This window comes from Salmo salar, chromosome ssa19, assembly GCF_905237065.1.
Source record: "Salmo salar chromosome ssa19, Ssal_v3.1, whole genome shotgun sequence".
NCBI classification, from domain to species: domain Eukaryota; kingdom Metazoa; phylum Chordata; class Actinopteri; order Salmoniformes; family Salmonidae; genus Salmo; species Salmo salar.
The window spans coordinates 16163317-16191227 of record NC_059460.1 but is presented as its reverse complement, the minus strand read 5'-3'; the positions used below and the strand labels follow the sequence as shown (position 1 = coordinate 16191227).

The window sequence follows — 27911 nt, the reverse complement described above, 5'->3', positions numbered from 1 at the left end:
GTATAGTACTACAATATCTCACCACCAGTATAGTACTATCTCACCACCAGTATAGGCCTGTCTCACCACCAGTATATTACTATCTCGCCACCAGTATAGGTCTATCTCACCACTTGTATAATACTACATTATCTCACCACCACTATAGTACTATCTCACCACCAGTATATTTCTATCTCACCACCAGTATAGTACTATCATCTCACCACCAATATAGTACTCCCTCACCACCAGTATAGTACTATCTCACCACCAGTATAGTACTATCATCTCACCACCAATATAGTACTCCCTCACCACCAGTATAGTACTATCTCACCACCAGTATAGTACTATCATCTCACCACCAGTATATTTCTATCTCACCACCAGTATAGTACTATCATCTCACCACCAATATAGTACTCCCTCACCACCAGTATAGTACTATCTCACCACCAGTATAGTACTATCATCTCACCACCAGTATAGTACTATCATCTCACCACCAGTATAGTACTACAATATCTCACCACCAGTATAGTACTATCTCACCACCAGTATAGGCCTGTCTCACCACCAGTATATTACTATCTCGCCACCAGTATTGGTCTATCTCACCACCAGTATAGTTCTACCTCACCACCAGTATAGGCCTATCTCAGAACCAGTATATTTCTATCTCACCACCAGTATATTACTATCTCACCGCTAGTATAGTACTTTCTCACCACCAGTATAGGCCTATCTCACCACCAGTATAGTACTATCTCACCACCAGTATAATACTATCTCACTACCAGTATTTTACTATCTCACCACCAGTATAGGCTTATCTCACCACCAATATACGACTATCTCACCACCAGTATAGTACTATCTCACCACCACACTTCTGTGTAACAGATGCAGACAGGATTAGAGCTTTATTGATTATGTGTCACTCGTGGATCTTCCTAAACAAACTCAGAGGTGATTGCCCTTGTCCCTGGTCCTCGAGAAAGAAAAGCAGACCTGTAAGCACAAACCTGCTAGAAGTGCATTAACCCTGATGTCAATGTTGAATATATGAATGATAATATCTGGGCGGCTGTAATGAGTGATAATGCTCTGACCTTTGTTGAGTGTGTGTGTGTGTCACCATTTGTTCCCTATCTTGTCACGTCCTTTGGCCAGATAATGATCAGATTGTCTCTGTCCATCACTGACGCTCCTTCTGTCTGCCCTCTCTACTCTCCTCTCTTTTCTCCCCTCTCCTCTCTTTTCTCCCCTCTCTCCTTCTTCTCTTCACCTTTCCTCTATTTCCTCCTCTCTTTTCTTCTCTCTCCCCACTCTTTCTCTCTCCTCTCCTCGCTCTCTCTCTCTTTCATCTCCCCCCTCTCATTTCCTGTAGATGGAATGTCCTGGGACTGCAGGGGGCATTGTTGAGTCACTTTGTGGAGCCGGTGTACCTCCACAGTCTGACGGTGGGCAGCCTCAGACACCCGGGTCACTTCAACAGGGTGATGAGTCAGAGACTGGAGTGCCTCGGACCGCTGCCTGCCGCTTACAGACGCAACCAGCCTCTTCTTAGTGGTAAGAGACACAGAGACAGACAGACAGAGACAATGCAACGCTATACAAAATGTATCACGATGATAGTTTTAACTTTGGATATGTTTTTGGATAACAGTGTGTTCACCCTCCATACACACACGGCTAGGGAGGTAGGTCATGCACATTACTCTTGAAGGGCATTTTCCCTCTCTAAAGATCCCCAGTGCCACAGAACTCTGGGTAATTAGGTGTCATAAGGATGAATATTTTTACAGCTCCATCATCATCAGGAGTGATTATTGTACAGAAGGACCTTTACTGATGATGGTCATAATGAATTTATCATTGAACAACCAAGAACACTGTAGAGTCACTTGGAAGTTGTCTGAAATATTAAGTTAGGTACTGAAGACAGTCCCCACGTAAAGGACATAGTATGTCTCCATAAGATAATTGCTCCTTCTGCTCGAAATCTGAATGTTTTGCTCAAAGGTTGACATAAATTCTTTGAGAAATGTTTCTCTTTCATTTCGTCGTTGTTGACAAAGGGCAGAATGGTGACCTTTACCTTGGACAAGCAGAACCTCAAAACAAAACAGACGTGGCCACAGACATCTGCCACAAGCATTCTGCCTGTCGTTCTAGACATCCTTCTGAGTGTGTTTCAAGTTTTATTAGTCCTATGTACAGGATGCGCATGGTATACATCGTCCAACGAAGTGCTTACTTGCAGGTGCCTTCTCAACAATACAACAACAATAAGAAATAAGAAAAGATAAGAATATGAACGTAAAGTAAAAGGCGGTAGAATAAACCAGAGTGGGTCCGGATACAGAATTCTAAATAATGTCACAGGTCTGTGTCGGATCTGTTATGACTGTCACGGGCCAATTTTAACTGACTGATCCGAACGCAACTGCTGCAGTCGAGAGAGAGAGACATTTTATCATTTATGCTGCTGCTCTTGCTTTTCACGATAGTGGAGTGTGGCGCTTGTAGCTTGTTGTTACCCAATCATAAGTCATCAAAGCGGCAATAGGCTACAGTCATAGAGCCGCCGTGTGTGGCAAAAGTTAGGAGATAACTAATCAGTGGAAGATGGAATTAAAATGAAGGAGAAGGATAGGCTACAACGACCAAGAGCCAACAGGTAGGCTGCTACTTTATATTCTGAATGGAGTTGTTGTTCTAACTGTAGGATGAGAAATCACATGCACTGCAGCCTCAATTAGCCTAGCTAGCTAACGTTAGCTATTTAAACTAGCTTCTCCCGGTTTGATGCAATCAAGACAGATACTAAGTAATAATATTTTAAGCTACTTTATTAACTGGTGCTGATAAAGCATGAGAGGAGGGAGAGAGGTGTGAGGGAGGGGCTGTACTGTAAGCGAGTGACACAGGGAGCAGGGAGGGAGAGACGAGAGACAGCAACCAACCAATTGACTCGCGCTATAGTAGACTAATAGGTGCCATAGCTAGGCTACTTACCATCAAATATAATTTTTCTGCTGCTTCCCTCACTCGTATCAGACCTGGTCTGTATCCGACCATGTCTATATACAGAATGGGTCTAATTGTCCTCTGGTCCGTTCGGAATGGGTTTCTATATTTAAAAAAATGTATTTATGCAGATCGGGCCCGAGTGGGAAAGCCCCAGGTCCACTTCAACTTTTTGGACCCGTGAAGACCTCTAGTTGGAGCGGTAGGCAAATTGGAGTGGATCCAGTGTGCCTGGCATGCTGGCCTTGATGTGGGCAATGACCAGCCTCTCGAAGCACTTCATGATGACCGAGGTCATTTGGGAATGTCACTTTGTTTTTCTTGGGCACTGGGACAGTGTTGGTTTCCTTAAAGTAGGTGGGAACTACAGCCTGGGACGGGGACAAGTTGAAGATGTCCGAGAAGATGCCCGCCAGCTGGTTAGCACACATGCTGAGGATGCAGCCAGGGACGCCATCTGGGCCAGCGGCTTTGTATTCACTCTTTTGAGAGTTTTCCTCACGTCTACCTCTGAGAGTGAAAGCACCTGGTCGTCTGGAGCAGCGAGAGTCTTCCTGGATGGCTCGGTATTGTCTGCCTCGAAGCAAGCACAGAATGTGTTAATCTTGTCTGGGAGGAAGGCTTTGATGGGCACCGACAGCTGGTGTGTCTAAGACGGCGGCGCTGAGGAGGGCGCGCGTCTTGCCGGCTCCTGCTCAACGTAGCTTTTTTTTATGGCTATTTATGGCGACTAAGAAGAGGAAGGAAACGGGGAGTCCAAGCTAGGCTGAAAAGACGGGCCTACACGGCCTCCTCTTCCTAGCATCCTGATGGCTAATGTCCAATCGCTGGAAAATAAACTTTGTAAACTCAGTGCAAGGCTGAAATCGCAGACGGACATCAGAGAATGCTATGTCTATGTATTTACTGGGGCGTGGCTTTGTGTGTGTGCGTGCGTGCGTGTGTGTGTGTGTATCTTTGCTGTCTGAACCATGGAGCCAGTAGAGGACAGGGGGAGGGCTGGGGGGAGGAGGAGAGGAGAGGGGGTCATTGGAGAGATGGCCCTACTCCAAATCAATGTAATCACAGCTCTTATCAGACAACCATTCATTGTGGAGGAGGGAGTGAGCAAAGAGGAGGTGGATGGAGAGGGGGAGAGAGAGGGGGAGCGAGAGAGAGAGAGAGAGAGAGAGAGAGAGGGGGGGGAGGGATGGATGGTTCATTCCATTCACTCCCAGGACCCAGGGCCCATACTCCCTCCTCCTCCACCCTCCCTCCACCTTTTCATTCATCCTGCCCTGATGAGATCCTCCACCATTGTGTCTGGGCCTCTTGTTCAGGGAAATGGCTGGGTTATTTTAAGTCCTGTCATATGAAAGGCTCTGGCTCTGACTGACTTCCCCAGGAGCTCTTATCACTGCCAACCAAATGACTCCACCTGCAGCAGAGAGCAGAGGGGGCTAAATACATCAATGAGGTTGTCCTTCAAAAAGTCACCTGGATTTAACCAAACCGGGAGACACCACACTGGAGACACGGCCTGGAGTTACTTTTACTATTAGAGAGCGTTTACATTGTAGCTATCATGCGTTGCCAGTGCTGCCTTTTGCCTCAATCACATTTAAGACTTTTGAATTGACATTTGTTCTTGGATGTGGCGTGGTCTAATAAAGTGTTTTCCCCTCCACATTCACGGTTCTAAGTTGCATGTATCATGCGTTGCCGGTACTGCATTTCGCCTTGCTCACATTTTGGACTTTTCAGTTGTCCACTCAATGTTAATGCTGCATGTGCGTGCACGGCTCTAAGCAGTGTCCACAGAAATGGTTCTTGAAGTAATTGTAGCGGTAGTGGTGGTGGGTTTTTGAAATGAATATTACAATTTTCCAGCTATTATAATTATTCTACATCACATAACCACAGGTTTGAATTGGTCTACTTCATGAGCTACCTGCAGAGCACTAACTAGAATAGAGAAACTGATCAAGACTTCACAGAAAAATCTAATTGGCTATTACAGAGACACAAGAGTCAAGTCGATTGAAGGGATCAAATGAGGCATGAATAGAGGCAGTATGATAGAGAGAGAGGGGGAGAGATGGAGAAAGAGGGGGAGACAGGAGAGGGGGAGGAGGGAGACAGGAGAGAGAGAGGAGGGAGAGAGAGAGAGAGGGAGACAGGAGAGGGAGAGGAGGGAGACAGGAGAGGGGGAGGAGGGAGACAGGAGAGGGAGAGGAGGGAGACAGGAGAGGGAGAGGAGGGAGACAGGAGAGGGAGAGGAGAGGAGGGAGACAGGAGAGGGGGAGGAGGGAGACAGGAGAGAGAGAGGAGGGAGACAGGAGAGGGAGAGAGAGAGAGAGGGAGACAGGAGAGGGAGAGGAGGGAGACAGGAGAGGGGGAGGAGGGAGACAGGAGAGGGAGAGGAGGGAGACAGGAGAGGGAGAGGTGGGAGACAGGAGAGGGAGAAAGAGAGGGAGAGGAGGGAGACAGGAGAGGGAGAGGAGGGAGACAGGAGAGGGAGAGGAGGGAGACAGGAGAGGGAGAGGAGGGAGACAGGAGAGGGAGAGGAGGGAGACAGGAGAGGGAGAGGAGAGGAGGGAGACAGGAGAGGGAGAGGAGAGGAGGGAGACAGGAGAGGGAGAGAGAGAGAGGGAGAGGAGGGAGAAAGAGAGAGAGAGAGAGCAAGAGAGGGGGGAGTCTTTTGTTCAAAGAGGTGTGTCTCTGTAAGAGAAAGGAGGGATGATAATAAGAGACTAGGTGATTGTTATGTCGGCAGGCAATTCATTCCAGCTCTGAAAAGCTATAGAAAAGAAGGAAGAGAGGAATGAAAGACTGGTGAATGGAAGAGTGAAGATGGGAGGATGGGGGAATGAGTCTGCCACAGAGAAAGATGATCACTGAGAATATGTGTTTAATTTATTTTGTGTTATATCTCAGAATGCATGGCTTTGTTTCCATACAATTATATGACCAAGTCTTTTTTCTTAAGGTATCTTTATCAAAACTGATCCATCTACTAACTACTGCAATAGTAATAGCGTTATTAATTATGAGCGATTCGATCATATCATTAATATGGACACTTGTCCAGACTTAAACATTGTATTCAAATGGAGGCATATTATGGATGCATCATACTTTGCATGAGTTCTTAGTTACCCTGTGTCAAGGTAAACATTCCTACTTGTATTTTCTACTTTGTTTCCACCAGTGCATAACTACATTATAATCAGTGTTGATGTCTTGACAATGCTGCTAGAGTGCATAAATCTTTTTTAGCTGCACTCAGCAGGGGTGCTAATTCCCTGTGTCCGTAGGGGGGGACTGGTTGTCACTTCTCTTGTTCTGTAACGCTGGGTGCTAATTCATTGTACATGAAGTCTAGTGGCTGAGTCTCCTCTCCTCCTCCCATCCTCCTCCTCTTCCTCCTCCTCCTCCCTGCCCTTCTTCTCTCCTCACCATCCTCCTTTCTCAATATCCTCCTCTTCAACTCATCTCTTCCTCATCCCATCTTCCTCCTCACCACCTATCCTCCACCTCTCCTCCTACCCTCCACTGCTTTTCCTGCAGAGTGCTATCGGAGCGCTAGGCTAGCTAATTGGATGTGAGAGGCTGTGTCTGATTGAGGAGTCCAGTGAGGGACCTCAGTATCTCAGGCACAGTGTTTACCACAGAGATAGTGAAGCTTCAAACATTCACGTTACATTATCCACGTCAACACGTTTCCCTTTAATGAAATGCACACTCGCATGCTTGATAGACCCTCGGTCTTAAATTTTCTTTCACTCTCTGTCTTTTCTCTCTTTCTTTCTCCCCCCTGTTTCCTATCCCTTTCTCCCTCTCTCTCTCACCCTAGTGTCTCTCTCTCTCTGTCTCTTGCTCTCTCTTCCTCTCCCTCTCGCCCCAGTAACTGCTCTCTGAGGAGAGAGGCTGGTGTATAAACAGCTTGGAGATAGAGAACCAGGTTGACTAAGCTTTTGCATCACTGCAAACGTTGCATCTGTTCTCTGCTAGAGGGAGTTAACCACAAAAAAAAAGTGAAAATGAAAAGCAAATCGAAGTATAAAGTTCAGGTTCAGGTGAAACAAACATACAGTAATTTCATGTTTCAGCAGTTTTTTATCCTTCAGATGTTGCATTAGTGCAAATGTGTAGCAAATATGTCCCTTGGCCTCTATTTAACAAGATGGTCCCCTGTCCCCATGTGTCTAATCTCTCGTGGACAGACTACATAAACGCTACCGTAGATCTGTCATGATACAACGGGGTGCATGAGATAACCAGCAGCATTAGTTACGGTGCTTGGGTTTTCCGTCACTGGTTATTCGGACAAATCACAATTTCTCAGGTCTTAGCGTCTTTGGAATTTCGGAAGGGGAGGGTACTTTTGGCCCATAGACTTGCCCGTAACTTGCAAAGAGAGACGGTGGAGCTCTGCATTCCAGTTCCGATCCTCGTTTTATCTCTTCTCAACATGTATGGATCCAGAACTTAAAGGTAGACTCAGCGATATGACGTAGATGCAGAAAGTAAACAGCATAGCGGGTCAATTTCCGCAACAACAGTGTTGAAGCACGGGGCTCAACTTCTCTGCTGTTTTGGTCCTGTGGCTACACGCTGTAACAGCGTGAAGCAATACCGTGCACATGCGCCGATACTGTTTGTGACTGTGTGAGCGAAGTGTTGGATCTCGCTCATCTCAATATCTGCGGTGCTACTCGTGGCAACATCATTTCGCTGAGTCTACCTTTAATCGAGCATCTAACCAATTACGCAAGTCTTTAGTTCTGGGTTAACCGGGATTACCCTGTGTCTAATATGACTAAAGGCTTAAGCAATCACACACATTCTAAAAAGAAAAATGACCTTTTTTCCTATGCTTCCCTGCAGGTCTGAGTGTCAGCGGTGAGTGTCGTCAGCCGGGGAAGTCTCTGTGTGTCAGTGTGAACTGGACTTGTGGGGACGGTCAGCTGGAGGTGGTCAACGCGGCTACGGGACGGAAGAGGGACTCTGGGATGCCATCAAGGCTCTGCAAGCACGCTCTGTTCACCCGCTGGGCAAGGCTGTACCGCAAGGTGAGTAGTGCAGACAGAAACACGCACACACTATAAACTGTATCATAATGAATACAGATGTTCAATCTTAATTCGATCACTCTGTTGTTGCAGAGAATGTTCGAGGTTTAAAAAAGGTTTCTGAAGTTTGAAAGGCTTCTAAGGTGTAATTTCCACTTCAAAATGTCAGCCTTGATTTTCCCTAACGAAAAATGTAACAATCACAAAAATGTATTATAATCCATTAATTATAATCCACATAAGAATTCACATGTCATGTTGCTGCAGGATTATTTTTCTGCTGTGAGAAGCTGGTCAAATTAAGATAGTATATCTGTACATGGCATAAAAAAAATGTCATACCATGCCTTTAATAGCGACTAACCAAGCTTCGGTGAGTAGCATGGAACCACTTGACGTCTCTGTGTGTCCAGCAACAGCTGCCACAGTACTCTACAGCAGCTTACCCCCCTTCACACAATAGCAGCCTATTATTTTAGAACAAACACAAAGCACAGTTTAATTTTCATTATGAAAATGTATGTAAATGCCTGCAACACCCAAATGGTGGCAGTTAAATTATAATGATTATATAACCATAATTATTTGGAGAAGCACTTGAGGAGCGCCGCCCTTGGAAATTGGTCCCCGCGCGCAGTAAGGCATGCAACAGCAGACACAGTAATCTCCAAAGAAACTTTGTGACTTGACTGTGCCTACGTCCCCTCTCTCGCCTCGCCTAGCGGCTGCTCCTCTTCTCTTTCTGCCTGCGCAACAAAGGAAATGCACAAAAGCACAGAGAATGTTCAATTGCTTGTGAAATTTAAATGGGGAGATTACACAGCTGTTGAAGTTCCCCGTTTGTGCCGGCTCATTAGTTTTGTTTTGCTCTCTATCTCTCTTACCCTAACCCTCTACCCCGTCTTTTTCTCCCTCTGTCTTTCTCGCTCCATCTTTATTTCTCTCTCCTTTTTTCTCTCCCTCCTTCTCCTTCTTCCTTCTCTCTCCAGTTGAGTATCCATGCTTCCGGGCCCTTGGACCAGCCACTGATGTACTGTGAGGCCAAGATGGCTGCCGGCTCTTACCAGACTGCCAAACAGCAGTGGCTCAGATCGCTACAGGAGACAGGCCTGGGAACCTGGGTGAAGAAACCTCCAGAGCAGGAGAGCTTCTTGCTACAGGACTAAGACACATTTCACTCCATTCTAGCCATTATTATGCACACGCACACCAGCTTCCTGTGGTGTGTGTGTCCGTGTTCATCCGTCCGTTTGCGTGCGTGTCTGTAGAAGGAGCATGTGGCAGTTGGCTTTATTGTTGTCCGCTGACTTTGGTTTGCTCTACAAGCCTCCATCTCCTCCTCGGCAAAAGCCACCTTTGATGTCGGTCGTTCAAGTTCCACAAAAAAATATATATATATGAAAATGGGAATGAAAGAGAGTGGGTTTGATCGGACCTCTCCTTCATTATCCCGCTGGTCCCTGGTTGTCATGTCAAAGCCGGGGAGAAGGCAGGAAAGAAGGCAGGGTAACCTTGGTCAATGTGAAAGGCAGCCGCTATCTTGTCATCAGCCATTTGGGGGCGGCGGTGCACCTGCAGAGCTCCAGCGGGATGGGGGACAGGGCCAGCCAATTACAGAGCCTGTCATTGTGACGTGTGATGGACAGAGAGATGGAGAAAGAGAAAAGGACCACAGAGAACCAGATAGACAACTCACCGTTACACACACGCCCGATTGCCACAGGCCTCGTTCACATATATCTCACCTATCTCTCTCCCTTTTCACAGCATCTCTTTGTCTGTCCATCTCCTCCTTTTTCTCTATCACTTCATCTTTCGACCCCCTTTCTATCCCTCTGTTCCTCTCTGCCATCTTCAACCCCCTCTCCTTCAGCGATCTCATTCTCTCCTCTTCTCCCCTCTCTCTCGCCTCCTCTCCACCTCTCTCCGCTCGCTTCTGACTCTAACACAAGTCACGAAGCTAGAGGTTCTGACGTGGCTACGACAGGTTAATTCCACCTGCTCTTAGTGGCACAAAGGGAATAGAGGAGAATGGAGGTGATAGCAACATAACTGCTGCCATTAGCCCACACTGGGGTTCCCCTTTCAGATAGAACACCACAGCCATCTTAGCTTCTTTAATACCTGTCATTAACGCTCTGAGTTGATTTCACCTTTTTAGTCAGGTCTCTCGCTGTAATTGGAATGGCACAGTTTTTTTCAGATTTTTTTACCACTGACAGGTTGATTATAAAGGGGGGTTGATTAACGCACAATAGAGCAGTCGTGAGCCTGACTTGTTAGCTGCGCTCACTTTGAGCTGGTGTAAAAGGGTTGTGACCGGGTTGTGACCAACCTGCTACAGTGGTTTGGTTGACGAGCGATTACCTGCAATGATGGGAAGGACACAGAATGGACTGACATTCAGTCGTCAATGGGAGAAAAACAATAAATAGAACCCTACTTAACAAAATGCATTTTGGTGTTTAGTTGCGGAGTCATTAACTCTCTATTGGCCCTACTCTATAGCCCAGGTGCTGGGTGGTAGCGAGGAACCGTTCTCTTCTTTGTTTCACATCCTCACTACTCCCCAAGCCAGTCTGTGAAGGTTCAGAATGCTAGAACACACTATCAAATGTCATCTGTAAAACACTGACTTCTCAACCCTGGCCATGTTTGTCCACGTTGGCCTCCTTACTTTGTTTGTGTTCATTTCAAATGTCCGATTTTCACCCCCCATTTAATCTTGAAAATATGCTTTATTTTAGTATTACAAGTATTGTCAAATAATTTCAAATCATTAGGTCAATGTGTTGTTTTTTACGTGTGTGATGTTCGAATGTAGGAATACGATAACGTTATATGCATACATTATCGTCATGTTGTTTAAATCCTTCCACCTTACTCTGACACTTTCCTTGGAGTTCACGAAGAGAACAGTCCAGGCTATTATATTAAACACAGTAACAGTGTCACCTAGTGGTCATAGTTCTTATGTGTCAGTGTTTTTACTTGTCCATCACTCTCCTCTGCCTCAGATCCCATTTTGGTCATGTGTACGGTCCACTGGGCAGGTAGACTGTAGGAAATACTGTCACAATCATTTCTCTGATATACTGTTCCACTGGACAAGAACGTGGATCATCATTATCATCAAAGTGGGATATCGTTTTTTCAATTGGAAGTTCCAAAATAGCAGGAGTAGGTATTTAAGTTTTTATAAAATCCTCCCTGTCCCCGTTAGTTGAGTAGAGATCCAGTGAAGGTTATTCTCTTTTATAAAGAGAACCCACCCTGTGTGTTTGTCAAGGCTAGTATGACCCCAATCACAGATCACTAGATGCATGTCATACATACATAAGCACAGTGCACATCAGGGTTGGGGTGAATTCCATTTAAATGCTTTGACTGAATTGAAATGGAATTGACCCTAACCCTGGTACACATAGGACATTATGTGGAGTGATAATGAACCATGAATAAATTCAAACTCTTTTGTCATCTTCATACATGTGTTGTCAAGAATAATCTAACTAGTTTTCCCTCTGAAAGTTCATCTTGTACATATTTCTCTTTTATTTTCTAATTCGCTCTATTATTAAATGTAGAGGCACATTTTGTTGGAAGCTTGTGGTATGTTTTACCAGTTATTTTTCATAGTCATTCAATTAGTCAAACATACACTATATATACAAAGGTATGTGGACACCCCTTCAAATTAGTGGATTTGGATATTTCAGCCACACCTATTGCCGACAGGTGTATGAAATCGAGCACACAGCCATGCAATCTCCATAGACAAACATTGACAGTAGAATGGCCTTACTAAAGAGCTCAGTGACTTCCAACGTGGCACCATCATAGGATGCCACCTTTCAAACAAGTCAGTTCGTCAAATGTCTGCCCTGCTAGAGCTGCCCGGTCAACTGTAAGTGCTGTTATTGTGAAGTGGAAACATCTAGGAGCAACAACGGCTCAGCTGTGAAGTGGTAGGCCACACAAGCTCACAGAATGGAACCGCCAAGTGCTGAAGCGTGTATCGTGGTAAAAATCATCTGTCCTCGGTTGCAATACTCACTACCGAGTTCCAAACTGCCTCGGGAAGCAACGTCAGCACAAGAACTGTTCGTCGGGAGCTGCATGAAATGGGTTTCCATGGCCGAGCAGCTGCACACAAGCTAAAGATCACCATGCGCAATGTCAAGCGTCAGCTGGAGTGGTGTAAAGCTCGCCACCATCGTACTCTGGATCAGTGGAAACACGTTCTCTGGAGTGATGAATCCCGCTTCACCATCTGGCAGTCCAACAGACGAATCTGGGTTTGGCAGATGCCAGGAGAACGCGACCTGCCCGAATGCATAGTGCCAACTGTAAAGTTTGGTGGAGGAGGAATAATGGTTCAGGCTAGGCCCCTTAGTTCCAGTGAAGGGAAATCTTAACGCTACAGCATACAACGATATTCTAAACGATTCTGTGCTTCCAACTTCGGGGCAACAGTTTGGGGAAGGCCCTTTCCTGTTTCAGCATGACAATGCCCCCGTGCACAAAGTGAGGTCCATACAGAAATGGTTTGTCGAATTTGGTGTGGAAGAACTTGACTGGCCTGCACAGAGCACTGACCTTAACCCCATTGAACACCTTTTGGATGAATGGGAGGAATTGAAATGCCGACTGCGAGCCAGGCCTAATTGTCCAATTGGTTGAATGGAAGCAAGTCCCCGCAGCAATGTTCCAACATCTAGTTGAAAGCCTTCCCAGAAGAGTGGAGGCTGCTATAGCAGCAAAGGGGGGACCAACTCCATATTAATGCCCATGATTTTGGAATGAGATGTTCGACCAGCAGGTGTCCACATACTTTTGGTCATGTAGTGTAGTTTTGTGGTTTCTGGCAAATATAACAAAATGATTCTTCGTTAAAAACCCGTTGATTATTTTGAGAGATATTAACAGTATGGCATGACTGAATGGTAATGTATTAAATGAGTGTATATTTGTACAAATTTTAAACAATAAAAAAATACAATATGGGAAGACGATAATGAAGATATGTCTAATTCAGATGTAAATTGAAGTTATATGAATACATGCTGCTAAGGTTGTAAATTGCACTTCAGTAATACCTTAAAAGTGAATGTTTGTACATGTGAATAAAATCTGAAAATCTGGTCATTTTATCTCTGTCTTGGTTATTTGTGATGATATAGGTTACTGTGCAATATTTCGTCTCTAGGATACTCATTAGCTTGGTCTGTGGGAAGAGAAAACCGTGTAATGTGTGCACCACGACTTATCAACCTAAAACACAAATAGAATGTTCTTTAAGTGATAGCCAAAAGCCTACAGTATGTGGCCCTTTCCACTATGAATTGAAATAAACACTGTTTTCATGACTGTCTGTCTCCACAGATGCATCACCTCCACACACAAATATTAGAGACTCTTCCCTTCCCCAAGGAAATACATTGGAAATGGTAATCATCCTGTCTCAGTGGCAGGTGTCAAACTGGGTGGGGAGCCACCAAATGAGCTATGAGAAGGGAGAGTTGTGTGGGTCTCTCTTTTCCCCTCAGGGCAGGTATGTGTCATGACTGTCCACACTACAACAAACATCATAATTTACTATTTACTCCACAGCCTGGCCCTTGTACTTGGTCTTCTAACTGTAATCTAATATACATGATCGGGAGCTAGGGCTGGACTCTCGGGATACCACTCCGTTCAGAAGTAATGAATGAAATCTACTGTACTGTATGAGCTTAATACCAAGACCAGGGATTTTCCCAACTTGTTCAAACACAAAAAAAAAAATACAGCTTTTTGTAATTACACATTAACATCCTACATTACTGGAGGAGATTTGGAATAGCCTGAAAGTGATCCAATTCTGGATTTAACAAGAAAAGAGACATCAATAGAATGCCGTTAGGTCTTGTCTGATAAAGTTAAACAGAAATCTAACCTTGATCGTGTCAACTGTCAACCAATCCAAATGTGTTATAAAACACATTATTCCCACTGAGGGATGACAAGTGACCCTTATCTATGTGACTAACCCCTGACCTTTCCATCACAGACTGCTTACTACCTCCAGTCAGAGGGGCTTTACAGAGAGGAAGGGAGAGACAGACAGACGGAGACAAGAAAGCAAGAGAGCGAGAGAGATTGATAGAAAGAGGGAGAGAGCTTGCTGGTGTTTACAGACAGCCAGTCTCTCCTCCGTATTGATCTCCAGACCATCATGCATCATCTCCTCCACACCTGCTTGTTTATTAGACTTGGCTCATGTCCTCCTCAATGCCACATAAAGGGAATAGGGTACCATTTGGGAGGCAGCCAGGGGCTGTGAAATCTACTTACCTGGCCGCCACCAAGATTTATTACTGTCCAATTGTATTTACTTGGAGGCTGCCACCAAGGGTGCCTCCTATTGGGAAGGACCTACATAGTGCACTACTTTAGACCAGAGCCCTATGCACTATGCAGGGAATATGGTGCCATTTGGGATGTAGACCAAGCATTATTACGGTCAATTTGTATTGACTTTACTTCAAGACTGATCTTATTACTGTCTCAATTTCAATTTACTTTACTTGGATGAGATTTCCTTCCAGTCTCAGTAAAACATTGATTGTATTCTCTTCTTTTAAACCAATCGTTAACCAGATCAGAAAACAGTGGTTGACCTAGTCTATATGTTTTTTTTACAGGCTTGCTTGACATGTGCACACATTGATCTGTAAAACACACAAAGGCGAACATTCTGTAAGATTCCTATATTCTTGCTGCCTCATTTTCTGCTTCAGAAAGGTAACAAATCAAGTTGACAACCTAATATCACTCAATTAATAACTGTGATATGGAGGAAGGAAAACTACTTCTGTATTTTTAAACAGATTGTGATCTTGAGCACAATATCAGTTAGTATTGTTATAACAAGGGCACTGAACATGTTCACTCATTCTGTTATTATTATCCGAGATGTATCATTTAAATTAATTCAATGAACTTTCAAATTAATTTAGCATTCAATTTATGATGTCAAATAAATAATTATTAAACCGTTCAGTTAGATTCATAATGAAAAAAAAAAACATTTCAACAAATGGAAAAGGAATCATACTTTTAATTGGATTTTGACAAGCATCTGTGCAGAATACATCTATCCCAAAAATGATAATACAGTGTGCAAAAAGTATATTAAAAGAATGAGGTTTAGGGTGAATATATGTTCTTACAATGAAGCCGCTGTGCCTTGCCTATCTACCGGTACCTTTTCCAATCTCATATAACAGTTTAAAATATAAAAAAAATCACATTCCTTTTCCCCCTTCGTTATAATTCATACATGAGGGTTCTCTGTCCAGCCATACCTCTTTGAAGATTAAAGATGATTCTGATACAGTGAAAGTGACGTACAAACTGCCTGAATAAAATAAAAAGTACAACGGTGAAGAAATCTGAGCTATATGCTAAAAACAGAACGTGTACATCCCAAATGGCACCCGATACCCTATATTAGTGCACTAGGGCTCTGATCAAAAGTACTGTAGCTCACCATGAAGGGAATAGGGGAATTGGGGACACAACCCCAAGTTATTTTATTAGCAGATGTAATTTGATATTCTGACAGATGCTGGTAACAAGAATAATGCAAATGTGTAACTACATTTTAACACCATTCTTATATGTTAAACATTTTTTTTCCATACTGAATTTATCTTGAATGTGTAAATTATAACTTATTGTAAAGGCAGTTCTCTTTATATTATCTATTGTGAAAACATCACAGCAGTATAACTGCGATGTTGATGCGCAGCACACAGACAAACAGATGAGGTACAATAGAAAGTGACAGACACACAACACAGCAACAAAGCCACTTGGTGACATTTCATCTCATACAACCATGAGCAGAGTTCATTAACTATTGTACAGCACATGCAGAACATCGAAACCAACCCTATTGAAGAACGATCAGATTCACAACAGCGTGGGTGGGTTATACGTTATGTCGATACAAAGAGCACTTGATAGGAATGCTTCTCACTCAGGATGGGTTGTACTGTAAGTGTTAACGCTCATTGTCATGACACTACTTTTCTGACCAGGGAAAACTACAGCAGCAACTAGCTACAGTGCCTTCCGAAAGTATTCACAACCCTTGACTTTTTCCACATTTTGTTGTGTTACAGCCCAAATTTAAAATTGGTTAAATTGAGATTTTGTGTCACTGATCTACAAACAATACCCCATAATGTCAAAGTGGAATTTATTTTTGAAATGTTAACAAATTAAAAATGAAAAGCTGAAATGTCTTGAGTCAATAAGTATTCAACCCTTTTGTTATGGCACAGATTCAACCACAAAGACCAGGGAGGTTTTCCAAGGGTTCGCAAAGGGCACCTGTTGGTAGATCAAAAATAAAATAGCCAGACATTGAATATCCCTTTGAGCATAATGCAGTTATTAATTACACTTTGGATGGTTTATCAATAAACCCAGTCACTAAAAAGTTAAGAGGCCTCCTTCCTAACTCAGTTGCCGGAGAGGAAGGCCAATTGTGATTTTAAAACAGTTCGAGTTTAATGGCTATGATAGGAGATAACTGAGGATAGATCAACAACATTGTAGTTACTCCACAATACTAACCTAAATAACAGGGTGAAAAGAACTGTACAGAACAAAAATATTCCCAAACATGCATCCTGTTTGTAAAAAGGCAGTAAAGTAAAACTGCAAAAAATGTGGCAAAGAAATGAACTTTTTGTCCTGAATACAAAGCGTTATTGTTTGGGGCAAATCCAACAACACATCGCGGAGTATCACTCTTCATATTTTCAAGCACGGTGGTGGCCGCATCATGTTATGGGTATGCTTGTCATCGACAAGAACTAGGGAGTTTTTAAGAAGGAAAAGAAACGGAATAGAGATAAGCACAGGAAAAATGCTAGAGGAAAACCTTGTTCAGTCTGCTTTCCAACAGACACTGTGAGACAAATTAACATTTCAGCAGGACAATAACCTAAAATACAAGGCCAAATATACACTGGCGTTGCTTACCAAGACGATGTTGAATGTTCGATTGGCCTAGTTACAGTTTTGACTCAGAAATCCGCTTAAAAATCTATGGCCAGACTTGAAAATGGTTGTCTAGCAATGATCAACAACCAACTTGACAGAGCTTGAATTTTTGTTTTTAAGAATAATGGGCAAATATTGTACAATCCAGGTGTGCAAAGCTCTTAAGAAACATACCCAGAAATATTCACAGTTGTAAATCACTGGCAAAAATTATTCTAACATGTATTGACTCGGGGGGTTGAATAGTTATCAAATCAAGATATATTTGTTTATTTTCCAAAGATAAAAAAAAAAGTATTTTATTCCACTTCGACAGAGTATTTTGTGTAGATCGTTGCCAAAAAATTACAATTAAATCCATTTTTATCCCACTTTAACAACAAAATGTGGAAAAAGTCAAGGGGTGTGAATACTTTCTGAAGGCGCTGTGAATCCTATAACTACGGTTGGATTTCTTCGTGGTCAGGTAACATGAGTCAGAAAAACTCCTGGCCCTAATCATCCGAACTATACTTCATCCTAACGCGCCTCAGCCAATTTCCTGTGTAACCATGGTGATAATTAACCAAATCATTTTATTGCGCTCTTTTGTGGCTTTGCTATTGGAGGATGTTGTGATCACATATTCAACATTAGATTAGCCTATGCAATACAGTAAACAGTGTACTGGCCAGGGGGACTACACACTTCAAGCTGATCATCTATCATTTTCATTGAGATCTATGTACAGCAAACATTAACGTCAGTCAAGCATATTTATCTAAGCAGGTGACCAGTAACCATATGAGCACATTGTGACCCATGGAGGAAATGTTAAATATGATATTGAACAAGCCCCATTGCTGCATGCATGAATGCATTTTCTTGCAAAAAAACATTGTTGCAGGTTCCCTATTGTCAAATCTACAGTACACCCACATAGTCATATTGAGTACTACACCGTATAGAAAGAACAAGGCAGATATATCCTAACAGCATGGCAAAAAAATTGCTTATATGTGTTTTTAAAAAGAAATCTGTACAATGGACAGTGTAAAATGTGACTGACTCAAAACAACTCAGTAGGTCAAAGGTGTAGTAGGTCTCCAGATGATACAGTAAACTCCTAGCCCTTGATCATGCAGGCCAAAGAGGGTGAAAACAGCCAAGATGACCCACTCAGTGTAAAGATCATCCATCTGGGTTAGACCAGGCCACCATATGATACGCGAGGTACAAATGTGTTGCCTCTCCTATCGTTCTTCAGACAGTTTTACAAATACATTGACGGGAGTTTGAGTGCATGCAAGATCAACTAGGGCTTGCTATTCATCCATTCATGTTCATCAGCAGTAAACAAGACCACAGAAGTAGTGTTTTCTGGAGTCAACCAAATATATTTGTACGTATATAGATGGGTTTAAAATATGACTTTGTCCTCTCCATTAAAACACACAAAAACACTCAGTCCATGCAAAGTGGATGGAGATCAAATACAGTGGTATGTGTGTGTATGTGCAGTGTGTGTGTGTCACTTGTCCTGCATCACTTCTCCTGCAGCAGAGCTGGGATGTTGATGTTCCATCCGATGGCTTGCCGGTCGAAGCCACAGGTGAACAGGTTACATGACGCATTCTCCTCGTTCCACACCGAGCAGCACACCATGCGTCGATGACCCTGGAATACACAGGCACATACCAACACAGAAAAACCTCAAAGACCACACAACATGGATAACAAAGCTCAAACAGACTTCAATGGAGTTGTGTACAGTATCACACAGCTACACAGAACCCACACAAGTTAAAACCCCCAACAACAACCCTTTGACCTCCCTGGTACACAGCAGTACATTTCCACATCAGCAGTGTTAATGGCTATAGACACTGAGGCAGTGTCAGCACTCAGCCTGCAGGAAGTGACTATGTGTGGAAATGGGATTGCAGAATCTTTCCTCCGCTCACTCTCTCCTCCCACTCTCTACCGCTCTACAGAAGGGGCTGTCTGTGTGACAGAAAGAGATGGAGAATCTTTCCTCCTCATCTCGCTCCCATTGTTTCTCCCTCCCTCCCCCTCTCAGGAAGGGACTGTCTGCGTGACAGAAGGATAGATGGAGAATCTTTTCTCCTTCCCTCCCGCTCTCTTCCCTCAGCACCTACCTGTCTGTTGCTGCGTGGTAGTCGTGCCAGTCTTACTCCAGTCATGTCAAACAGCCTGACTTGCCGATTGTCGTGTGGGAGAGCGATGATTCTTTGGTTGGCTGAGACACTTATCCTGGAAGGAGTTCAGACAGAGAGTATGGCGTGTTAGACAAGAGAAGGGAATAAGGCTTGACTTGATGTGTTCTTGACAACGCTAATAATAACTGTACGTACAGGTGGAGCTGTCACTCAACCACTACACCTAAACTATCAATCTGAACTGTGCTTGAGTTCAAACTAAAACATAAACACTTTGGAAAACATGACCATAAAATGTTCTGAATTGTATGATCTCTTGGTCTTTTTTCAGCTCTTCACATACAATGAAATGCCTCTCCTACCTGTTAACAGCAGAGTCTGTGCGGATGGTTGCTATGGGTGACCTCATGTTCTTCAAGTCCCACACCTTGACGGTGCGATCATCACTCCCCGACACCACGTTGTCCCCCACTGTGAACACAGCTGACGTCACCGTGCTGGAGAGAGACAAAAAAACAAAACAGAATGATCATTGTTAAAATTTCTCTCAAAGCCATCAAATCTATACTACGTGTACAAAAGTATGTGGACACCCCTTCAAAATGACTGGATTCGGCTATTTTAGCCACACCGGTTGCTGACAGGTGTATAAAATCGAGCAAACAGCCATGCAATCTCCATAGACAAACATTGGCAATAGAATGGCCTTACTGAAGAGCTCAGTGACTTTCAATGTGGCACTCTAATAGGATGCTCCCTTTCCAACAAGTCACTTCGTCAAATATCTGCCCTGCTAGAGCTGCCCTGGTCAATTATAAGTGCTGTTATTGTGAAGTGGAAACGCCTAGGAGCAACAACGGCTCAGCCGCGAAGTGGTAGGCCACACAAGCTCACAGAACGGGCCCTCCGAGTGCTGAAGCGCGTAAAAATCATCTGTGCTTGGTTGCAACACTCAGTACGGAGTTCCAAAGTGCCTCTGGAAGCTATGTCAGCACAATAACTGTCCATCGGGAGCTTCATGAAATGGGTTTCCATGGCCGAGCAGCCGCACACAAGCCTAAGATCACCATGCACAATGCCAAGCGTTGGCTGGAGTGGTGTAAAGCTCACCGCCATTGGACTCTGCAGCATTGGAAACACGTTCTCTGGAGTGATGAATCACGCTTCACCATCTGGCAGTCTGACGGACGAATCTGGGTTTGGCGGATAACAGGAGAACGCAACCTGCCCGAATGCATTGTACAAACTGTAAAGTTTGACAGAGGAGGAATAATGGTCTGGGGCTGTTTTTCATGGTTCAGGCTAGGCCCCTTAGTTCCAGTGAAGGGAAATCTGAATGCTACAACATACAATGACATTCTAGACGATTCTGTGCTTCCAACTTTGTCGCAACAGTTTGGGGAAGGCCCTTTCCTGTTTTAGCATGGCAATGCCCAAGCGCACAAAGCAAGGTCCATACAGAAATGGTTTGTTGAGATCAGTGTGGAAGAACTTGACTGGCCTGCACAGAAACCTTACCTCAACCCCATCGAACACCCTTGGGATGTATTGGAACACTGACTGCGAGCCAGGCCTAGCTCAGAATCAGTGCCCAACCTCAATAATGTTTGTGGCTGAATGGAAGAAAATCCCCGCAGCAATGTTCCAACATCTACTAGAAAGCCTTCCCAGAAGAGTGGAGGATGTTATAGTAGCAAAGGAGGGACCAACTCTATATTAATCCCATGATTTTGGAATGAGATCTTCGACGAGCAGGTGTCCACAAACTTTTGACCATGCAGCATATCAAATCAAAAACTATCTCAAAGCTATCACATCAAAACACTGCTGGCAAACAACAGGAAAACGGAGTCTATTAAAGCTGGAATTCGTAGCGGTGAAACTACCACGTCCGTTTGCGATATTACAAGATCAAAGGTGTTCATTCAAACAACAAACACCGTTTATTTAACTAATAACTAACCCGCCAGGGGCGACCAGTGGTGCGGTTTCACTTTATGTGGATCTTTAAAAGGTGTTACTTTTCTTCTAAGACTCATCATGTGTAACTCAAGTGAAGTCATTCAGCCTGTAGGGAGAGTCATCTCACTGCCGTCACACAGTCATTCATAAATGAGAGTGATGTAAACTGTGAGGAGGGAGGCTAAGACTATTTTTAATAATCTACCAGTGGGGGTGTAACAGTCAGGCAGTTCCAGAGCGGAGCTCCTCTCCCAAGCCCTGCCTGGCTCTGCGGTTACCTCTCAGTGTGCCGACACTGGGTACGCCTGGGGGGAGGGGGGGGGGGCTAGTGTGAGTGTCTTGAAAGTCACCATAGTCTCTGAGGGTCAGTAGAGGTTGGCCCAAAAGTGCTCACCTCAGCACAACTTCCCAGGCGGGAGCCAGGCGTGATGTAGCACGTCGCTCTTACACGTCGCCGAGGTCAAGACCATTCCTTTAATGGACTCATTTAAGATTTCTTATTCATTTCACACATCACTGTCATCTTTTTCTTCCAACCCCCCCTCTCTCTCCCTCTCTCTACTGAAGGAGCCAGGAGGATTCGATTTGGCGCTCTGTTCGTTCTGATTAAGATTAGCAGCAGAAAAGCCCCATGCAGCACCACCTTAGCCTCACTCACTGGCTAACTCCTAGCCATCTTTAATTTAAATTGACATTATATTACGGTTTAATTAAGGGGCTAAACTCTGCCATATTAAAGATGTGGGGCCCTGCCCAACTGTACGTATATAACCACCGGGGGGGGCGGCTCGCTCATGGACGATTTTAAATCCCAAATGGCACCCTATCCCCTATATAGTGTACTACTTTTGACCCAGGCTCATAGTGCTCAGGTCAAAAGTAGTACACTATATAGGGAATAGCTAGCCAGTCCAATGCACTTTTTGACATTGTAAGGTAAGGTTGCGTTATTAAAGTCCTATTATAACTTGGGAGGTATTCTGAAAGTCTCTCCTGAGCCAACTGACATGCAAGGTCAAGGCTCATTAGGAAAAGGGGAGAAGGGGGTAGGAGAAGGCCCAGGGGTATCAGTGACTGGGCCAGTCTTTGTTAAAGGCTAACGAGAGACGTCCACCTATTAACCCTGGACATGATCTTTTATCTTTTAGGTCTACATCCTTAGCTATCATTAATGTGAGTGTAGATTCTGCATTATAAATCATATACAGCATTTTTCAGCAAACATCCTGAACATATATTTGGCGTACATAAAATAAAATAATTCGGTGTAATTTCTTTGTTTGAGTATCATAACGATCAAACATTTCCTCCCCGTTTCTATGCATATCATATTTATAGAAGATTCTAGCCTGTCAAATAGAACCTGTTCTCTATATTTTTTCCAACGTGACATTATGTTTAAATTGCACTGAGACGAACATTCACAGTGACTATAGAATCAGATTTATGTTGGCATATTCCTCTGAAGCGCTGTGTTAGATAGACACAGACACATGCACGCACACACAGACACACACACAGATGCCTGCCTGTGATCAAACGCCTCGGAACAGAAGCGAGAGACAAACGCGACATGGCATCCCGTTGGTAAAGCAAGTCTGCTGCCACTTCTCATCTGCACTTTACGTGTTAGCTCACGTACATTGGCTGTGTCCCAAAAGGCACCCTGTTCCCTATATAGTGCACTGCTGTTGACCAGAGCCACGTGGATCCTGGTTAAATATAGTGCACTACACAGCGAATAGGGTGCCATTTGGGACGCACCTACAATTATTTCACAATTATAAGGAGGGGGGGACTTAGAGGCTGAATATGCTGTGCTTTTGACTGCCACCATGCTCTGTCACTGTGCATTAGCTATAATTGCGTCTGAAGACACTGCAAATGAGCTACTCCTTCCCAAAGCTCTCTATCTATTAAACCCTTTACACTGACGCTCCCTGCAACATTACACTGTGCCGCTCTGTCAAGAGGACATGTTATCAGAAACATTCAATTGTTACATTTACAGTTGAAGTCGGAAGTTTACATACACTTAGGTTGGAGTCATTAAAACTCGTTTTTCAACCACTCCACAAATTTCTTGTTAACAAACTATAGTTTTGGCAAGTCGGTTAGGACATCTACTTTGTGCATGACACAAGTAATTTTTCCAACAATTGTTTACAGCCAGATTATTTCACTTATAATTCACTGTATCACAATTCCAGTGGGTTAGAAGTTTACATACAGTAAGTTGACTGTGCCTTTAAACAGCTTGGAAAATTCCCGAAAATGATGTCATGGCATTAGAAGCTTCTGATAGGCTAAGTGACATCATTTGAGTCAATTGGAGGTGTACCTGTGGATGTATTTCAAGGCCTACCTTCAAACTCAGTGTCTCTTTGCGCGACATCATGGGAGAATCAAAAGAAATCAGCCAAGACCTCCGAAAAAAATTGTAGGCCTCCACAAGTCTGGTTCATCCTTGGGAGTAATTTCCAAACGCCTGAAGGTACCACGTTCATCTGTACAAACAATAGTAAGCAAGTATAAACACCATGGGACCACGCAGCTGTCATACCGCTCAGGAAGGAGACACGTTCTGTATCCTAGAGATGAACGTACTTTGGTGCGAAAAGCGCAAATCAATCCCTGAACAACAGCAAAGGGCCTTGTGAAGATGCTGGAGGAAACAGGTAGAAAAGTATCTATATCCACAGTAAAACGAGTCCTATATCGACATAACCTGAAAGGCCGCTCAGCAAGGAAGAAGCTACTGCTCCAAAACCACCATAAAAAAGCCAGACTATGGTTTGCAACTGCACATGGGGACAAAGATCCTACTTTTTGGAGAAATGTCCTCTGGTCTGATGAAACAAACATAGAACGGTTTGGCCATAATGACCATCGTTATGTTTGGAGGAAAAAGGGGAAGGCTTGCAAGTCGAAGAACACCATCCCAACCGTGAACACCATCCCAACCGGGCTGGCAGCACCATGTTGTGAGGGTGCTTTGCTGCAGGAGGGACTGGTGCACTTCACAAAATAGATGGCATCATGAGAAGGGAAATCATGTGGATATATTGAAGCAACATCTGAAGACATCAGTCAGGAACTTAAAGCTTGGTCGCAAATGGTGCAATGACCCCAAGCATACTTACAAAGTTGTGGCAAAATGGCTTAAGGACAACAAAGTCAAGGTATTGGAGTGGCCATCACGAAGCCCTGACCTCAATCCTATAGAACATTTGTGGGCAGAACTGAAAAAGCATGTGCAAGCAAGGAGGCCTACAAACCTGACTCAGTCACACCAGCTCTGTCAGGAGGAATGGGCCAAAATTCACCCAACTTATTGTGGGAAGCTTGTGGAAGGCTAGCTGAAATGTTTGACCCAAGTTAAACAATTTAAAGGCAATGCTACCAAATACTAATTGAGTGTATGTAAACTTCTGACCTACTGGGAATGTGATTAAAGAAATAAAAGCTGAAATAAATCACTCTATTATTCTGACATTTCACATTCTTCAAATAAAGTGGTGATCCTAGCTGACCTAAGACAGGGAATTTTTACTAGGATTAAATGTCAGGAATTGTGAAAAGTATTTGGCTAAGGTATATGTAATCTTCCGACTTCAACTGTACATTTTAGTCATTTAGCAGACGCTCTTATCCAGAACGACTGACAGGAGCAATTATGGTTAAGCACCTTGCTCAACAGCACAGAGTTTTCCTAGTCGGCTCGGGGATTTGAACCAGCGACCTTTCTGTTACTGGCCCAACACTCTTAACCGCTAGGCTTAACAGCTAGGCCATTGTATTCTTCTTCAGTCACGCTGCGGAGCCAATTCAGACAAGACAAACCTCTGAACAAGAGACAGATACTGTGGGAAGAAACATCTAATCCAAACATCCTTACCCTCCTAAGACACCCCTCCCCAGAGACAATTGTACCTAGTAGCATCCTCTGCCATTTAACCAATGATTACAATTGGCATTTTAAAGTACTGTACGAAAACATTCTGCAAATGGTACAATGTGTGTCCAAATGAGGGGCTTGGTATTTGGTAGCAGTGATATGACCAACAGCTACTCTCTATAGTCAAACTAATCAGGCGTTTTGTTTGTCACATATTTGTCCCTTCTGAAACAGATTGCAGCATTTCTAACCCCCTGCTGTCAGTGTGTACGACAGGAGCTCCCTAAGGGAAAGCCCCTCTGTGGTGTCACTCAGCAGCTCATAACTCATGGCTCCACATGACGTGTGTGTGTGTGGCGGGACAAAGCGGTTGTAGGGACTTCCAGGGCCAGGGGACATGAGTTTGTGTGCGTGCGCGTGCATGCGTGCGTCCGACTGTGCCTTCACAGGGAGGCCTCCTGCCAGGCTGTGTGTGGGCCTCATTCATCTTGTTGGGTGCAGGGCAGCCAAGCGTCTCCCTACAGCTGACAGTACACACACAAACAGTCTACTGCAACACTGGGTTCCCTGAGAGGGCCTCAATCAGCACACACACTGCTATGACTGACACTCATTAGGACTAACAGCTGTCTTAGCTAACACACACACACACACACGAGAGAGCAGTTTTTCAGATACAGTTTGCACGTGTTAAAGTAAACACGTTCTTAAATAAGTAATTTATTATTGCAGGTCTAGAAACAGAACAGTAAGGCACGATCTCACTGCCTACCTCTGAATATAAATAAACATCCTCCCACTCATCATTACTGCTAAGGGTTCTGAGGGACTGAGTTATAATATAGTTCTTAGTTAAAGAGCTTGTATAAAGATGAATAACTATGAATGGTTCAAGAGGGACACAGACTTTGTTCACATGTGGATAGTTTGAGTCATTTTTCATTTCGGACAATTTTGTAGTATTTATCAGAGTACTAAAGCTACAAAGTTATACGCAGCCATGTTTTTAGAGTACTTCACATCATGGGTGAGCTTTATGTGGTACTTCTGACTACAATGAACTGCAGCTGTTGCTCAATGGTTGACTTAGCTCAAAAAAACGAACCCTTTTTGTCTTAGAAAAAGGCGAGGGAGTGGGAGCGAGGGTGAGAGCGAGGGTGAGAGCGAGGGTGAGAGCGAGGGAGTGATTCAGGCGAGTGGAGGAGGTATCAGTTGACTTGCTTGAGATGCTGTGAACGTAGAGAGAGGAAGGAGAAGGTAATTGCCTTAGCACTAACGGGCCACGACAGACAGCCGACACACACACACACACACACACTCACAGTGAGTGGCTGGCTGTGTGCTTGTGCTAATCTCATTACAGTGATTGTCTATGAGAGAGAATGAAAGTGGGGATCTGTAGGAATTATACATGTTGGGGTCGAACATAATGAGCACCATGTAATCCCCAGCAATCAAAGGCTGCCAGAAGCAGCCTGCCTGTACTACACCACTTTGCATTAACGAGACTGACGACAGGAGTCACATTCAAATGGTTTGAGAGTAAGAGGGGGGATGGAGGGTTTGGGGGGAAGCTGACAGTCCACGTTTTCAAATGAGCCACTCAAATTGAGCCTTTAACAGCATTGGAATGAGAGGGGCCAAATTACACAGAGCGAGGATGAGCGAGGGATTAACGGGGAAACGGAGTGATAAATGGTGAGAGCTGAAGGGAGGAAGTGAGAGTCTCAGAAGGTGGTCAAAGTGGTGAAGATGAAGTGCTCAATAATAAATGATAAAGAGGCAAGTGGAGGATTTTGCCTAAGGCCAAGGAAATTAATGTGACATGTTTTTTAAAAGAATGAAAAACATAAAAACACTGAAAATGGTTGGAAATGCTTCAGAGTGGTGATGTAGCGACTGCTCTATGGGTGAAATAAGATGTTGTACTGCCATCTTGTGGAGGAATTAGCTCCAACCTTACAACTGCTTCTGTTTTAGTCAATATTATTACATTTACATTTTAGTCATTTAGCAGACGCTCTTATCCAGAGCGACTTACAGTAGTGAATGCATTTATTTCATACATTTTTTTTCCCGTACTGGTCCCCCGTGGGAATCGAACCCACAACCCTGGCGTTGCAAACACCATGCTCTACCAACTGAGCCACACGGGACCACACTATACTATATTATGTATAGTATAGCCACTGAAATAACAATACGACATCACGTGTGACCTTAAGCACCTAAATTGTTTGTAGGGGACTGTGTGTGTGTGTGTGTGTGTGTGTGTGTGTGTGTGTGTGTGTGTGTGTGTGTGTGTGTGTGTGTGTGTGTGTGTGTGTAACTCACTCGGTGTGTCCCTGAAACACGTTAACAGAGTGGATGGAGGGGTCTCTGAAGTCCCACAGACGGAAGGTGGTGTCTCTGGACGAGGTGACCACCAGACGCTGGCTTGGATGGGTACAGCAGTGGGTCAGCTCCTGGTCGTGGCCTGGACACAGACACAGACAGACAGACAGACAGACAGACAGCATTAAAGAGTTGGGTCCATGTGAAACTGTACTTAACATGACAGTGTTATGATATGAGGGAAAGGTTAGTGTTAGGGCATAGACAAATACACTATCCAGGATACACTTCAACAATTCATTCCCACAGGGGGCAGCAGCAACTTTGTCCAGGTGCTGAGCCTGGTTGATACGCATATCAGGTGATCGTCATTCAGGGTCTCAGCTTGCAAACCGTGAGGCTGCTGGTTTGTTTGGAGTCCATGATACC

At 44.0% G+C, this 27911-nt stretch overlaps 2 protein-coding genes across 5 annotated transcripts in view; one reads left to right on the top strand and one right to left on the bottom strand.

The window, feature by feature from the left end:
- Positions 1 to 11020, top strand: part of adarb2 (adenosine deaminase RNA specific B2 (inactive)) — a 63989-nt gene extending 52969 nt beyond the window's left edge. Inside the window, exons 7-9 of the mRNA XM_014157458.2 lie at positions 1373 to 1554; positions 7885 to 8069; positions 9059 to 11020. Coding sequence (XP_014012933.2) covers positions 1373 to 1554; positions 7885 to 8069; positions 9059 to 9235 — 544 coding nt within the window. The 3' untranslated portion in view covers positions 9236 to 11020. The remainder of the gene's footprint in view (positions 1 to 1372; positions 1555 to 7884; positions 8070 to 9058) is intronic.
- Positions 11021 to 15153: 4133 nt separating this feature from the next.
- The window catches only part of wdr37 (WD repeat domain 37), a 29254-nt gene continuing 16496 nt past the window's right edge, over positions 15154 to 27911 (bottom strand). For all 4 annotated transcript variants that reach the window (XM_045702133.1, XM_014157447.2, XM_014157446.2 and 1 more), the window contains 4 exons: positions 27483 to 27624; positions 19651 to 19785; positions 19268 to 19382; positions 15154 to 18785 (listed from right to left, as the gene is read on the bottom strand). In XM_045702133.1, the coding sequence (XP_045558089.1) occupies positions 18654 to 18785; positions 19268 to 19382; positions 19651 to 19785; positions 27483 to 27624 (524 nt within the window). In that variant the 3' untranslated portion in view covers positions 15154 to 18653. The remainder of the gene's footprint in view (positions 18786 to 19267; positions 19383 to 19650; positions 19786 to 27482; positions 27625 to 27911) is intronic.